Here is a 16,150-nt window from a genome sequence, read left to right as displayed (position 1 = left end):
TCCTGCAAGCCCCAGACATGCAAAACCAATGACCCAAATGCTAAAGGGAAAGAAAAAAAAAAAAAGGAAGAAAAAGGAAAAATAAAGAAGATAAATATTTAAAATAAAAGTTGAGCAGAAATCAGTTTCCAGAGCAAACATGGGATATTCCTTTGCTTTCCTGCAAGCCCCAGACATGCAAAACCAATGACCCAAATGCTAAAGGGAAAGAAATTAAATAAAAAAAAGGAAGAAAAAGGAAAAAGAAGATACATATTTAAAATAAAAGTTGAGCAGAAATCAGTTTCCAGAGCAAACATGGGATATAAACATGGGATATTCCTTTGCTTTCCTGCAAGCCCCAGACATGAAAAACCAATGACCCAAATGCTAAAGGGGAAAAAAAATTTTTAAAAAAGGAAAAAGAAAGAAGATGTGTATTTAAAATAAAAGTTCAGTGGTTATGGGGCTGCTGCAGGGACAGGCACTCACATCCTCCTGTGGAATCAAATCTCTTGCCTTGTTTTTAGGATAGAATTATTTTTTTCCAGGTTGGTGACCGCTCTGGAATTTTGGGCAGTGTAGAAAGTAAATGTGAGGCTGTTTGCCTGGCAGTTAAAAATTAAAAGGCTCAGGTGGGCCATTAAAGTGGCAGCAGGTTGGGCACTGCAGTCAGGAGGGTTTGGAGGAGCTGGGGCTTGCAGGAGTGGTGGGCACAGCATGAATTTGGGATAACTGGAGCTGCCTGTGCCAAACGTGCCCCTCTGCAGCTGGGGGTGAGCAGGGCCCTGTGCCTGAAGGGGTTAAAGCTGCTCTGTGCAGGTCACCCGGGTGTGAATGGGTTAATGTGTGCCATTGGGGCAGCATCCAAAGAAAACAGGCACAGGAATGCCCTGCTGCACCTGGGGCAGGAGCTCAGCCACTCCTGGCACCTGGCCCTGCCCTCTCTGGAGCTGCTGATGGCACCATGTCCCTGCCCTGTCCAGGGGTGATTCGGGGCCGTGGTGGCACCGTGTGCCTGCCCTCTGCAGGGGTGATTGGTGAACATGTGCCTGAACATGTGTGTTAGAAAGGACATGTGTATTAGAAGGAACGTGTACCTGAAGAGGGACATGTGTTAAAAGGGACATGTGGCTGAATGGGGACCTGTGTTAAAAGGGACATGTATGTTAGAAAGGACATGTGGCTGAATGGGGACAGGTGTGTTAAAAGAGGACATGTGAGTTAAAAGGGACATGTGTTAAAAAAGAACATATGTGTTAAATGGGACATGTGTGCCTGAACAGGGATGTGTGTTAGAGGGAACGCGTGTGTTAAAGAGAACACGTGTGTTAAAAGGACCATATGTGTTAAAAGGAACATGTGTGTCTGAACAGGGAAATGTGTGTTAAAGGGGACATGTGTGTTAAAAGGACACATGCCTGAAAAGGGACATATGTGTTAAATGGGACGTGTGTTAGAAGGGACATATGAGCCAGCAGTGTGCCCAGGTAGCCAAGAGGGCCAATGCCATCCTGGCCAGTATCAGAAATGGAGTGGCCAGCAGGAGCAGGGAGGTCATTCTTCCCCTGTACTCGGCACTGGTGAGGCCTCACTTGGAGTATTGTATCCAGTTCTGGGCCCCTCACTTTAGGAGGGACGTTGAGTTACTTGAGCGTGTCCAGAGGAGAGCAACGAGACTAATAAGGGGCTTGGAACACAAGCCATACAAAGAGCGACTGAGGGAGCTGGGGTTGTTCAGCCTGGAGAAAAGGAGACTCAGGGGCGACCTCATCGCTCTCTACAACTTCCTGAAGGGTGGCTGTAGTGAGCTGGGGGTCGGCCTCTTTCTCCGGGCGACAACGGATAGAACAAGAGGACACAGTCTCAAGTTGTGTCAAGCTAGATGTAAGTTAGAATTAAGAAGGAAATATTTCACAGTAAGAGTGGTCAGATACTGGAATCATTTACCCAGTGAGGTGGTGGAGTCATCATCCCTTGAAGAATTCAAAAAAAAACTGGATGTGGCACTTGCTGCCATGATCTAGTTGAACAGTTAGAACATCGACTGGACTTGATGATCTGATAGGTCTCTTCCAGTCTTGAACTTCTGTGATTCTGTGATTCTGTGACATGTGTTAAAAAGAACATGTGTTAAAAGGGACATGTGTGCCTGAACAGGGACAGGTGTATTAGAAGGGACATGTGTGTTAAAGGGGACCTGTGCCTGACCAGTGCCCGCCCCATCTCTGCCCGTGCTGCAATCCCTGTGCTGCCCCCCATTCCCTCCCCGCTGTCCCCAGCCCCAGGGCAGCCCCCCGGGTGCCTGACGCTGTCCCTCTGTCCCTGCAGACTGCAGGTACACGTGTCACCAGGAGTGCCGCAGCCTCATCCAGCTGGATTGCCGCCGGCCGGGCCAGTGCCAGAGCCAGCTGTCCCCAGAGAGCACCCTCAGGGTGCCACCCTGCAGCCAGGTACGTGGGGAGGGGTCTCTGGGGGGGGCACAGCCTGGGGTGACCCGCACAGAGCTGATCTCTTGCTCACAAGTATAGTATTATTTCGTGGTAATACAGTATCATAATTATATTGATTATAATTATGGTATTATATTATATGATATTATATTATAGAATATTAAACTAAATTATATTAAATTAAACTATACTAAACTGTATTATAATAAAGAATACTAAACTATTCTTACTTTAGGATACTTACAGAAGGCTAAAAAGATAATAATGAAAACTCTATGACTCTTTCCAGAATACTAAACCAAAGAATACTAAACTAAACTGTACTAAAGAATACAGAAAGGATACAAACAGAAGGCTATAAAGATAATAATGAAAACTTGTGACTCTTTCCAGAGCCTCGACACAACTTGACCATAATTGACCAATAAATCAAAACAATTCTCATTAAACCAATGAAACAAGCACCTGTTGGATAAACAATCTCCAAACACATTCCAAAGCAGCAAAACACAGGAGAAGCAAAAGAGATAATTATTCTTTTCCTTTTTCTCTGAGGCTTCTCAGCTTCCCAGGAGAAGAATTGTCACGGACATCTTTTATGAAAAATCTTTTCTTTAAGATTTTTTCCTCCTGAGAAGCTGCGGGGCCTCAGGAACAAAATGTAAACAATGGTTATCTGCTGCATTTCCAGGGCAGGAGGGTGGATCTCCAAGGGGTTCTGGCTGCCAGCCCTGTTTTGAGAGTTTCAGTTGTCCTGGGGGATGGAGACTCTTCAATCCCTGTTAGGACGTGCACTAATCCCAGGCTTAACTCCGGAAGGCTCAGCTTGGCTTTAATCCTGCACTGTCTGGGGCTGCTGCGTGGGTGGCACGGGCTGCAGGGCCAGGGAGGCTCTCACCAGGGAGGATGGGATGGGAGAAGTTCAGGAGACCTTCCTGAAGTGGATCAATACTGGGATGGAGCCTTTGCAGGCTCTGTGTGCTTTGGGAAACATTTGGAGCAGCTCTGCAGGGACGTGGTGGGGTCACCAAGGGTTCAGAACATGAGTGGATGTGGCTCTGTGTGACCTGCTGGAGTCACCAAGGGTTCAGATCATGAGGATGTGGATGTGGCTCTTTGAGACCTGTCTGGAGTCACCATGAGGATGTGGATTTGGCTCTTTGTGACCTGGCTGGAGTCACCAAGGGTGCAGAACACGAGTGGATGTGGCTCTTTGTGACCTGGCTTGGTGGGTGTGGTGGGATTCACTCAAAGGGCTTTTCCAGCTTCTCCTCCTCCTCCTTCTTCTTCATCTCTTGATGAAGGTGTTCTGTGTCCTCTCCCTCATTCCAACCCTCTGTTTATGCCCCTCTCTGTGGAGGACCCTGATGCACTCATGCAGAAATGGAGATGGAAATTTCCACTTTTGCAAAGGAAAATATAGGGTTTCTGTGTGGTGTATAGGGTTTGGTTCTCATCCATCCTTTGCTGGATGCTCAGAATAAAGTGATCAGGGATGATGGGATGGGAGAAGTTCAGGAGACCTTCCTGAAGTGGATCAATACTGGGATGGAGCCTTTGCAGGCTCTGTGTGCTTTGGGAAACGTTTGGAGCAGCTCTGCAGGGACGTGGTGGGGTCACCAAGGGTTCAGAACATGAGTGGATGTGGCTCTGTGTGACCTGGCTGGAGTCACCAAGGGTTCAGATCATGAGGATGTGGATGTGGCTCTTTGAGACCTGCTGGAGTCACCATGCCTGCAAGGGTTCACAACATGAGGATGTGGATGTGGCTCTTTGTGACCTGGCTTGGTGGGTGTGGTGGGATTCACTCAAAGGGCTTTTCCAGCTTCTCCTCCTCCTCCTTTTTCTTCATCTCTTGATGAAGGTGTTCTGTGTCCTCTCCCTCATTCCAACCCTCTGTTTATGCCCCTCTCTGTGGAGGACCCTGATGCACTCGTGCAGAAATGGAGATGGAAATTTCCACTTTTCCAAATGCAAATGTAGGGTTTCTGTGTGGTGTATAGGGTTTGGTTCTCATCCATCCTTTGCTGGATGCTCAGAATAAAATGATCAGGGAGGATGGGAGGGGAGAAGCTTCAGGAGACCTCCCTGGAGTGGAGGTGGCTGGGATGGAGCCTTTGCAGGCTCTGTGTGCTTTGGGAAACGTTTGGAGCAGCTCTGCAGGGATGTGGTGGAGCCTCCAAGGGTTCAGAACACGAGTGGATGTGGCTCTGTGTGACCTGGCTTGGTGGGTGTGGTGGGATCCAGTCAAAGGGCTTTTCCAGCCTTGATGAAGATGTTCTCCTTCTCCTCGTTCTGATGAAGGTGTCCCGTGGTTCTGTGTTCTCTCCCTCATTCCAACCCCCTGTTTATGCCCCTCTCTGTGGAAGACCCTGATGCACTCGTGCAGAAATGGAGATGGAAATTTGCACTTTTCCAAAAGCAAATGTGGGGTTTCTGTTTGGTGTGTGGGGTTTCGTTTTCATCCATCAGAATAAAATGATCAGGAGGGATCTGAAGTGGGATGGGATTGATATTCCTAAATTATACATTATAAAAGGGCTCAGAGTAGGTTCTCCAGGTGTCTGAAGTTAAATTTGTGTGTGGTCCCACCTCCTTTGGATGTCACTGGGCTTCCCCCAGCAATGCTGGGCTCTTGGAAAAATGAGAAATTCTCATTTCATCCTCAGGGCCATCACCCCATTCAGGGTTATTGATGGCCCCAATAACAAACAGGGATCCTGTGCTTGGTGGCCATCCATCACCCTGCCAGGTGTCACCCTGGGGAGGCAGAGCCATCCTGGGCAAGGGGACAAAAATGTCTCTGCAATCCCAGCAGCAGCAGCCAGAAATCCATCAGCCCATCCCAAAGGCCTGCCTGGGGATTGCAGGGATGCTCAGGGGTCCCTGGGCTGTGGGGGCTGATTTGGGGGTTAATGAGGGTAAATGGCTGCAGTAAAGCTCCATCATTCATTATGGATAATCAGGCAAAAAACCATTGCCAGCTTTGCTTGATCTGAGCAGGCAGCTCCAGCTCCTGGAGGGTTTCTGTTGGTCAGGCAGGCTTTGCTGCTGGAAAGGAGGAGGATGGAGGGAAAATAATGTCAATATTCCAGTAGGAGACTAACAGGATGCCTGATTACACTGGCAGGAGGGGAAGAGGCCTGAAAACACATTAAAAAATTAAATAGCTGGCATAATTGGAAGTCATTAAATCATATTATCAAAATTAAGCAAAGTGGAAGCACCACAGAAATAACTATTTTAATATCGTCTATTTAAAGACTGTTACCAGGTAATTCCAGGCATTAATAATTTGGGCTTTGATCCAGTTCAGTATTTAGGAGTGTTTTACATTTGGGTCCCTCCCAGGGTGACATCCAGACTCTGCTGAAGGTGCCAAAATCCTCTGCAAAGGAGCACCAGGGTCTGCTCTGTGGGTCTGGGGGGGTGATGTGCAGGGAACCATTTCATGGAGCTGCTGCTGAACAAAGGGGTCAAAATTCTTGGGTTTATTTGGCTTTGTTGTATTTTTGATGGAGCTGATGTCCCAGGAGCACCAGGACTCTGATCCCTGGGTCTGGGGGGGCTGATGTGCAGGAACAATTGCATGGAGCTGCTGCTGAACAAAGAGGTCAAAGACATTTGGTTTATTTGGCTTTGTTGGATTTTTGATGGAGCTGATGTCTACAGGGAATAAATGAGGGATTCTTGGAGAATCCAGAGGTTCCACCCTGGCTCCACTGGGAAACTTTTGGGCTGATGCTTCATGGAAGCATGACCTTCATGGAAGGTCTTCCATGACCTTCATGGAAGACCCCAGTGCTGCTGCTCCCAAGCCTCACTTTCTGCTGGAGTTGCACATGCTCAATTTAAGCCTCTTTCTCCTCTAAATTCATCCCTGCGGAGCAGAGGGGGCTGTGCTGCTGCAGGGACACGCTTCCGCCATAAGAACGTGGCTTATTTATTCCCTCTGTAAATAAAGCACTTGGATCCTTGCCTTCCTCTCCCTGGGATGCAGATGTTGCCAGCCTTTCCATCCCCATTGGCATTCAGGGGGTGCTGCTGGGGTGGGCACGGAGCCCTCAAAGCTTTGGAGCAATTGAAGTTCTTCAGCAGATGCAGCTGGAAGGGTTTGGAGCAACATCTGCAATGTGTCAGGAGGAGAGGTTTGGATGCTGGGTGGGAAGCCAAAACCTTGCTGCTTCCCTGGCTTGTGGGAAGGTCTTGGAGCCCTGGAGGAGTAAGATAAGATGAGATATTGGGGAGGAATTCCTTCCTGTGAGGGTGGCAGGCCCTGGCACAGCTGTGGCTGCCCCTGGATCCCTGGCAGTGCCCAAGGCCAGGTTGGGCATGGCTGGGAGCACCTGGCACAGTGAAATTGTCCCTGTGGGGAGCAGAGCCCTTCCCCTGCCCAATAAATCAAAACAATTGGCCAATAAATCAAAACAATTCACATGAAACCAATCGAACAATCACCTGTGGGTAAACAATATCCAGCCACATTCCAAAGCAGCAAAACACAGGAGAAGCAAATCAGATAATTATTGTTTTCCTTTTTCTCTGAGGCTTCCCATCTTCCCAGGAGCAGAATCCTGGGCAAAGGGATTTTTCTAGAAAATATGAACGTGACAGCCCCACAAATCCCAGTGATCTCCACCAAGCAGGAAGGTCACAGCTGCTGGAAAAGCAGCACCCAGGGGCAGAAGCTTTTTTCCAGTCAAAGCTGCCTCGGGCTGGGTGCTGAAATTTCTCCTGCTGCTCTGAAATCTGCTGCAGGATGGAGCCCTGGAGGGGCAGGATGAGATACTGGGGAGGAATTCCTCCCTGTGAGGGTGGCAGGCCCTGGCACAGCTGTGGCTGCCCCTGGATCCCTGGCAGTGCCCAAGGCCAGGTTGGGCATTGCTGGGAGCACCTGGCACAGTGAAAGGTGTCCCTGTGGGGAGCAGAGCCCTTCCCCTGCCCAGCCCCACAAACCCCAGTGATTTCCCCCAAGCACGAAGGTCACAGCTGCTGTAAAAGCAGCGCCCAGGGGCTGAAGCTTTTTTTCTGGGCTGCCGTCAAAGCTGTCTCAGCCTGGGTGCTGAAATTTCTCCCACTGCTCTGAAATCAGCTGCAGGACGGACAGACACCCACTTGTGATGTCCTGGCACCCCGAGGGGGTCTGAGCTGCATCCCCACCACCCCAATTCCCTCGCTGGAGCCTCGGCAGTTCTCAGGGATGCTGTAGCAGGCACGGAGCACCCGCATCCCCCCGTGGCCCCGCGTTTTGCCTCTCCACGGTGCCGCCAGAGCTCCCAGGCGAGCCGGGGCCAAAACTGCGAGCGGGGCCACGAATTGTGCAAGAGGAAGTGGCCGGGCTGCGGCAGTGCGAGGCGAGGGCAGGAAGGGGAGGCGATGCTGCCGCCGCTGCCGGTGCTGCTGCCGGTGCTGCGCGGGCACCGCGGGAGCGGCGAGCGGAGCGAACCGAACCGAACCGGGAGCGAAGCGGGAGCTCTGCCCCTTCCATGCTGCGCAGGGAGGCGGGTGCAGGAGGCGAGGCGAGGCGAGGGAAGGGTTCCCCGGCGAGCAGCAAGAGCTGGGCAGGATGAGCAGAAGGAGCTGCCGCAGATGAGCGGCGAGCCGGGGATGTGAGCGCGGGGCTCGCATCGCTCCCCCCCGGCTCTGCCCGGCTCCCGTGACCATGAGCAGCGGCTACTGCAGCTTGGATGAAGACCTCGAGGATTGCTTTTTCACGGCCAAAACCTCCTTCTTCCGCAGCGCCAACAGCAAGGTCCCTGCCAAGGTAACGCGGGGATGCCGGGGATGCCGCACCAAAAATGAGCTGGGACGGGGGTCAGGCACAGGAGGGATTCTGCCCTCTCCTCTGAAGGTTTTCTGCCTTTTCCAGGCCGGGTTTCCCCGTTCCCCGGGGATCCACGCTGCTCTAGGGGTGGTTTTTCAGCTTTTTTAGGGACCTGTGGTGTGTCCTTGCAGAAGGGTTGAAAATTGCACCTGTGGGGTGGATAGGAAAGTTCAGGGCAGGATTAATCTGTGAGCTGATCAGCACGGTGGTGAATGTGGTTCTTTCCTGGGAGCTTGGGGCTGTGTGTGCCTGCCTTGGAGAAGGACGGAGGGTTTGGCTGGGCAGCGTTGCACCCAGGATGAGATTTGTGTCTCGGCAACGTTCACGGCGCTGCTTCACAGTTTTTAAACGTCTACTTAAAAAAAAAATAAATAAAATTAAAAATCCTTGCTGTGAACTTTGGGGCCCCAGCTAGAGCTGAGCATAAAAGGAGAAGGTGCTGCAGCAGAAGTGGGAGTTTCACACAGGAACAGGAGCCCTGCAGCACACAGAGATCAAATCTGACCCAGGGAGAAGCTTTTTCACTTGAAATCCTCCTGCAAACCACCAGCACCGACTGCTCCTGTCCAGCCTCTGCTGTTTTTGCACCTGCAGAGCTGCAACCCCCAGCAGGGGCTTTGGGGTCCCTGCAGCAGCTCCAAGGGCTCTGCTTGGGCAGGAGGGGCTGCTCTGCACAGGGAGCTTCAGTCAGCTGGGAATTTTATTGAATTTCTCTGCAGAAATGGTTTAAGACGGGATATTCCCAGCTAGCCAGCAGCTCCCTCTCGCTATGATTAACAGACACGTACTGCTGGTTTCTAAATGTCATTCGATGATTCATTTGTGGAGGAGATGGAGGAGATTGGGGTGCTGGTGCAGCCAGAGCTGCTCTGTTGGAGCCAGGGCACTGCAGATCCTGGGGGAGCTCTGGAAATCAGCCTGGGGCTGTTGTTGACTGGGATTTCTCTCTCTCAGAGGGGTCAGGGGCTGCTGCAGCCCCTTTGTGCCCAGCTCCTCACCTGGCTGAGAGCAGCGTGGGTGGCAGAGCTCAAGCTGCCACAGAAGATGGAGCCTCGCAGGGCTTTGGTGGTGTGGGGAGGAAATGGTTCCTGTGCATGAAGAAGACAACCCCACACCGAGCTGAGCCCAGCTGGTGTTGTGTAATGGGGCTCTGTGAGGAGGTGGATTCTCACAGAGGTGGAAACCACGCTCAGGCCACGGTGGAGGGTGATTTTGGGGGGGGCTCGTGGCTGGTTTGGGGTTGGTGGGGGTGCAGGTCCTGCAGGAGGAAGAGGTGGTGGTGGCTGATGTCTCTCTTGGGGTTTGATTCACTCCCTGTCCTCTCTTTTCAACTTGGCACCTTTAATTACTGAATGTGGAACATTTCCACCCCTGCAAGAGCTGTGTGTGACATCAGCTCTTCTGTTTTTCACCACCTGCTCCTGGCCACAGGGTGGAAACCTCAGCTGAGAGCCCAGAGTGAGTTATCCTGGTGGATGTGTTTGGGAATGGTGCTGATTGTGCCTCCTGTGTGCCAGGAGGGATTCCTGAGCCCAGGGCAGGGCTGGCAGGGGGGCAGCAGGGAGATAAATCTGGATAACTTAGGGACACTTGTCCTGAAAGACACAGGAAACATCTCTGGGGAGGAAATGAGGTGTGGGTGGGCAGGAGGGGACATCAGGCCACTGCAGGGCACTTAAGGGAGGGGGATTTGTTCTGTAGGATTACAGAAACCATTTTTGTGATTGAAACAACTGCATTAGTCTGAAGAGCCTCTTTCTAGGAATGCTGTAATTCCCTTTTTATTTCCAGAACCATCAGCGAAATCACTCTTCATTAGCAGAGAGCTGGTTCAGATCTCACATGTGTGACCCCATCCCTGCAGATCCATTAGTTTGCATTTTTTGGGCCTCTCCAGCTGAATGGCTTCAGTGGCTTCTGCCTGAATCCTGATTGCTTAAAACTCTGCAAAATCCCTCCTGGAGCTCTGCATCAGTGCCTGATGAGAGAGAGGGAAGGAATGAGGGAATGGGAAGCACAGGAAGGGCAGAACCCAAGCGAAGGTTGGATGAAGGCATCTCCAAGATCCCAGCCAGCCTTGCCCCACATTCCCAGAGCTCAGGGCGCGTTTGTGGGGTGCAGGGTGGGCAGCCTGGGCATGGCCAGCCTGCTGCAATGCAGAGCAGCTCCAGCCTGGAGCCCCCTGAGATGCTGCAGCTCCCTGGGAGGACCTTGTCAGCTCTCAGTGCTGAGCTGAGATGTGGCAGGAAAAAATCGGTTTCTAAGTGAAATCTCCATGGCAATCAAAACACTGAGCCCATCTTCACTGGCTGTAACCTCTCTGAAATGCAGCAGCCATCCCTCTCCCCTCTCTGCTGCCTTTTCCTCTGAGCCCCAAAGCAAACCGCAGCCCCTCATCTGGATTTCTCAAAGGGAGAGAAATGTTTGGGATATTTAAGTTTTTTGGGGGATTTTTTCAGTCCAGATCTCCTGTGTGATTCTCCCCCCTGCCTGTCTGTGCTGGAGCAGTGGATCCTTCTCCAATTGAGTGCTGTGAACCCTGGGAGTGGGTGTTGAAGGGGAAGTGTTGGGTGAATGGAGAGCTCTGTGAGAGCAGAGATGTCCCAGCTCTGGTGACAGCCCTGTCCCCAGTGTCCCTGAGCTGCCACCACTCCCTGCTGCAGCTGGATTTGCAGATCTGACTGTTGGTTCTCACATTTCTGACTCAAATCTGGAGCATTCACATTTATTTCCAGTGTTTGTGGTCACAGGTGATGCTGCTCTGAGCTGCAGCTCCACAGCCAGGGACACTCAGATGTTCTTCTCCAGGCTTTGTTTTCTGGTGTTTTTAAGACAAATCTTTCCTTAATAAGCAGAAAAGTTGAGGATTGATGGCCCAGCTCATAAAATCCCTTCAGAGGAGATCTCTGAACAAGGAGCCAAAGGGAGAGCTTGGCTTTGGGAACGCTCTGGTTTGTCCCAGCCTGGCTGGTGGAAAGGAGGATGGAGCTGTGCCCGAGCACACCAGGGAGGACTTGGCCACCCCTGCCTGAGACCAGAGTGCCAAGAATGTGGTGAGGCTGGGCCAGAGCCATCCCCAGAGCTCTGCTCTGCAAATTCATTAATGAGAGAGCTGGGGAGGAATGGCTGGGGGTGAAGGGCAGGGATGGGAACCCAGGGCCTCTAAGGATGGTGGCCCTGGAGCAGCAGGGATGATGGCCCTGGGACTCTAAGGATGGTGTTCCTGGGGCTGCAGGGATGGTGGCCAGGGGGCTGCTGGGAGGTGTCTCTTGGAGTCCAGGGATAGTGTTCCTGGAGCTGCAGGGATGGTGGCTCTGGGGCTCCAGGGATGGTGGCCCTGGGGCTCTAAGGATGGTGGCCCTGGAGCTGCAGGGATGGTGGCTCTGGGGCTCCAGGGATGGTGGCCCTGGGGCTCTAAGGATGGTGGCCCTGGAGCTGCAGGGATGGTGGCTCTGGGGCTCCAGGGATGGTGGCCCTGGGGCTCTAAGGATGGTGGCCCTGGAGCTGCAGGGATGGTGGCTCTGGGGCTGCAGGGATGGTGTCCTTTGCAGTCCAGGGATAGTGGCCCTGGGGCTGCAGGATGATGTTCTTGGGGCTCCAGGGATGGTGTCCTTTGGGCTGCAGAGAGAAGTTCCTGGGGCTGCAGGGATGGTGGCCCTGGAGCTGCAAGGAGATGGCCCCGGGGCTCTAAGGATGGTGTCCCTTGGGCTGCAGGGATGGTGGCTCTGGGGCTGCAGGGAGAGTGGCCCTGGAGCAGCAGGGATGGTGGCCCTGGAGCTGTAAGGATGGTGTCCTTTGGGCTCCAGGGATGGTGGCCCAGGAGCTGCAAGGAGATGGCCCTGGAGCTGCAGGGATGGTGGCCCAGGGGCTCTAAGGATGGTGTTCCTGGAGCAGCAGGGAGGAGTTCCTGGGGCTGCAGGGATGCTGGCCCTGGAGCAGCAGAGATGGTGGCCCTGGCTCCAGGGAGGTGGCCCTGGCTCCAGGGATGGTCCACCTTTGTCTGTCCACTCAGACTTTCTGCCTCTGCTGCTTTCCCATGCCTGGTTTGCTGGTGAAGCCCCAGTTCCTGAGCTGCTGGTCCTCCAGGCTGTGACCCCACAGCAGCTCCTGCAGTGGGGCTGTGGTGGGACAGCTCCTGGGTCCCACCTGGAGCTGTTATCCCCAAAACCAGGAGCTCAGTGAGGTGCAGAGCTGCTGCCTAAACTGCTTGTAAAAGGTTTTTATGTTGGGAGTTGACTCCAGAAGGTGAGAGGCTGCAGGGAGGGTGCTCTTTAAATGTGGGGTGTGTTTCCCCTGGCATCCTTGTAAATGGCAATATCTGTCTCAGGAGGTTTCCTTGTTGCCTCTCTTGGCCCAGAACTCCTTTGAGAGCTGTCACATCATCTCCGTGGCCCCTGGGCTGTCCATGAAAGCCTGGCAGGAGTTTACAGCCCATTATCTGAGTGCTGGCTGCACAGAGGGGGCTGAGTGGTGAATCCTGCCCAGCCCCGGGCCATGGGCTTTGTGTGTCACGGTGCTGTCCCCATCCCGGGCAGCGTTTGTCCTGTGGAGCGTCAGCCCGAGTGCAGCTGCGGCTGCATCGCTCCTGACAATGGGGATTTCTTACAGCTGAGCAGCAATGTGGGCTGTGGAGGGCAGGGGAGGGCCCAGCGGGTCCTGTGCTGCTCGGGATCCCCTTTCCTCTGGCTGCCACACCACTGTCCTGTGCCCATCCACACCAATGTCCTGTCCCCTTTCCTCTGGCTGTCACACCACTGTCCTGTGCCCATCCCTCTGGGTGCCACACCAATGTCCTGTGCCCATCCACACCAATGTCCTGTCCCCTTTCCTCTGGCTGTCACACCAGTGTCCTGTGCCCATCCACACCAATGTCCTGTGCTGGTTCCTTTGGCTGCCCCACCAATATCCTGTCACTCTCTCTGCCACACCAATGGCAGAGAGAGTGACACCTGGCACCATGTGCCACATCCAGGCTTTGTTGAACACCCCTGTGCCCGTCCTCTGGCTACCACACCAATGTCCCGTGTCCATTCTGGCTGCTACACCAATGTCCTGTCCCCTTACCTCTGGCTGCCACACCAATGTCCTGTGTCCATTCTTGCTGTCACACCAATGTCCTGTCCCTCTCTCTGCCACACCAATATTCTGCGCCCATTCTGGCTGCCACACCAATGTCCTGTGCCCATCCACACCAATGTCCTGTCCCCTTTCCTCTGGCTGTCACACCAGTGTCCTGTGTCCATGCACACCAATGTCCTGTGCTGGTTCCTTTGGCTGCCGCGCCAATGTCCTGTCCCTCTCTCTGCCACACCAATGTCCTGTGTCCTTTTCTCTGGCTGCCACATCAATTCCTGTGCTGGTCCCTCTCTCTGCCACACCAGTGTCCTGTGCCTGTTCTGGCTGCCACACCAATGTCCTGTGGCCATCCTCTGCCACACCACTGTCCTGTGTCTGTCCCACTGCCCAGGTGTCTCCAAGGCCGCCTGAGCTGGCCCATCCCTGTTTTCCATGCAGGACAGCTGCAGGCCCAGCAGGGCTGAGATGCAGATCAGAGATGAGGTTTTTGTTACCAGCTCGTTCCATCCTGTCCCTGTACAACAGGAAATGTGGCAACGGTTTATGGTTAAAGCTTCTGTTTTTCTTCCTTTGGGCAGAATTGCAGATTCTGCAGCAGAAACTTTGCACAACCGGAGGTTGGGGGTGATTTGTGAGGAGCAGCAAGTGGCTGATCTGGTCATGCACTGCAGTGCTTCAATTCCCAGGCTGTGGCTGCTCTTCCCAGGGCTCCTGCACCACAGGACTGGTGCTGCTGGGCTGGTTTGGGTGTGGAAGCAGAAAAGCAGAATATTTAGGTGTGCAGGATTGGGATGGATGGGTGGTTCCTGCTTAGGGGGCTTGTGGTGTTGCCTGGCCTGAGCATCACATGAGTGGCAAGCAGAGGTGAAGGGTTGAGCCCTTGGATCCCCAGTGCCCTTAAGGGCTCCCCCATCCCTAAACAGCTCCTGGAGCTGGGCTGGCCCCACTCTGGATCCTCTGGGACAGCTGGCTGGAGTTTGCTTTCTTTTATTTCCCATGTGTGTCCCCAGGTGTCATCAGGACACTGTGCCCATGGGGGGATGGATGCATGACAGAAATTACCAGAATTTCTTTCCCTGGGGTGGGAAGTGTGGGAGGAAGAGGAGCTGGGCAGGCTGCAGGTACCCCTGGGCTGCCCAGGGTGGGGAAGGCAGGATGGCACAGCTGGGCAGAGCTGGAGTGTGCGGTGACATTGGTGACATGGTGTGACACTGGTGACAGTGACGTGCTCCTGAGCCAACCCCCTCCTGCTGGGAGTGCTTGGGGTTTCTTGGCAGCCAAAGCCCTCCTGATGTGCTGTGTGCCTGCTGTGAGGGCCTGGCACTCTGCTGCCCTGCTGTGCCGTGTCCCTCCATGGAAACCCAGCTGCTCTGAGCTGCTGGCACTGTCCCTGCACTGGGAACGTCACCAGGGGAGGGACCCGGGAGAGAAAAACTGCAGGGACACACAGAGCTGCTGGGCTTGCTTCTGCCATGGAGGGATGGATGGATGGATGGATGGATGGATGGATGGATGGATGGATGGATGATGGATGGATGGATGATGGATCCATGGATGGATGGATGATGGATGGATGGATGGATGGATGGATGGATGGATGGATGGATGGATGATGGATCCATGGATGGATGGATGATGGATGGATGGATGATGGATCCATGGATGGATGATGGATCCATGGATGGATGGATGGATCCATGGATGGATGGATGGATGGATGGATGGATGGATGGATGGATGGATGATGGATCCATGGATGGATGGATGGATCCATGGATGGATGGATGGATGGATGGACGGACTCTTTCTGTGCTGGGCTGTGTTTGTGCCATGGCTGGTGCTGTGGTGCCCTCAGCTCTGCACCTCCAGCTCTCTCTGTGCAGGAGGGGACAGTCCCAGGGTCCCTGCCCTCCCTCCCTGCGTGGTTGGGGTGGTGAGGGGCAGCACAGCTGTGCCTGTGTCAGTGCTGTGACATGGGTGACATGAGGAAGTGCAGCCTTTCTGAGAGTTCATCTTCTGTTAACTCATAGGGAAGGGGTGTGGGGTTTTTGTTGCTTTTCTTTTTTTAGTTTTTTTTCTCCTTTTCCATCATGCTACTTTCAAAACCTCAACCTTCAGCATGGTTTCTAAAGATGATTTTTAAAGACTCCTCTGCCAGCCCAGCACCTTTGTGTGGCCAAGAGTTGGTGCAGCATGAGCCAAAGGACTCTGACAGATTGGGGAGTTCTGATAAAGGGATATTTCACACAATTGACAGAATTATTGGTTGGAAGAGACCTTAGAGATCATCGAGTCCAACCCAGCCCCAACCCCTCAACTCACCCCTGGCACCCAGTGCCACATCCAGCCTTTGTTAAACACCCCCAGGGATGGGGACTCCACCACCTCCCTGGGCAGCCATTCCAGAACTTCATCACCCTTTCTGTAAAAAACTTTATGTGCAGATCTCAAATAACCGAGGAAGGCTTTGCTTTTATTGTCATAAAATGCTTTGGCTTGGAAAGAACGTTAAATGTTTAGGGGGAAGGCACCTCATCCAGTGCCACCCCTGCCATGGGCAGGGACACCTTCCACTGTCCCAGTGTGTCCAGCCTGGCCTTGGGCACTGCCAGGGATGGCACAGCCCCAGCTGCTCTGGGCACCTGTGCCAGGGCCTGCCCACGCTCACAGGGAAGGATTTCTCCCCAATATTTCATGTAAATCTCCCCTCTTTTGGTTCAAAGGCATCACCCCTTGTCCTGTCACTGTTTAAAGCCCCTCTCCCTCTCTTGGAGTGACCCCAGTGTCCCTGCTGTCCCCTGGGTGCCACCCCAGTGTC

General features: G+C 53.2%; 1 protein-coding gene across 2 annotated transcripts in view; it reads left to right on the top strand.

Moving 5' to 3' along the window:
• RASSF5 (Ras association domain family member 5) overlaps positions 1-16,150 on the top strand; it is a 33,582-nt gene that overhangs the window by 10,335 nt on the left and 7,097 nt on the right. Inside the window, exon 2 of one of the 2 annotated variants that reach the window (XM_058819366.1) lies at positions 2,311-2,432. In XM_058819366.1, the coding sequence (XP_058675349.1) occupies positions 2,311-2,432 (122 nt within the window). Of the gene's footprint in view, positions 1-2,310; positions 2,433-8,001; positions 8,197-16,150 lie in introns of those variants that run through there. The other variant, XM_058819367.1, reaches the window with a different exon arrangement.

The sequence above is a fragment of the Ammospiza caudacuta genome, chromosome 24 (assembly GCF_027887145.1).
Source record: "Ammospiza caudacuta isolate bAmmCau1 chromosome 24, bAmmCau1.pri, whole genome shotgun sequence".
Classification (NCBI taxonomy): domain Eukaryota; kingdom Metazoa; phylum Chordata; class Aves; order Passeriformes; family Passerellidae; genus Ammospiza; species Ammospiza caudacuta.
The sequence above is the reverse complement of the archived record's forward strand: the minus strand, read 5'-3'. Positions and strand labels throughout refer to the sequence as shown.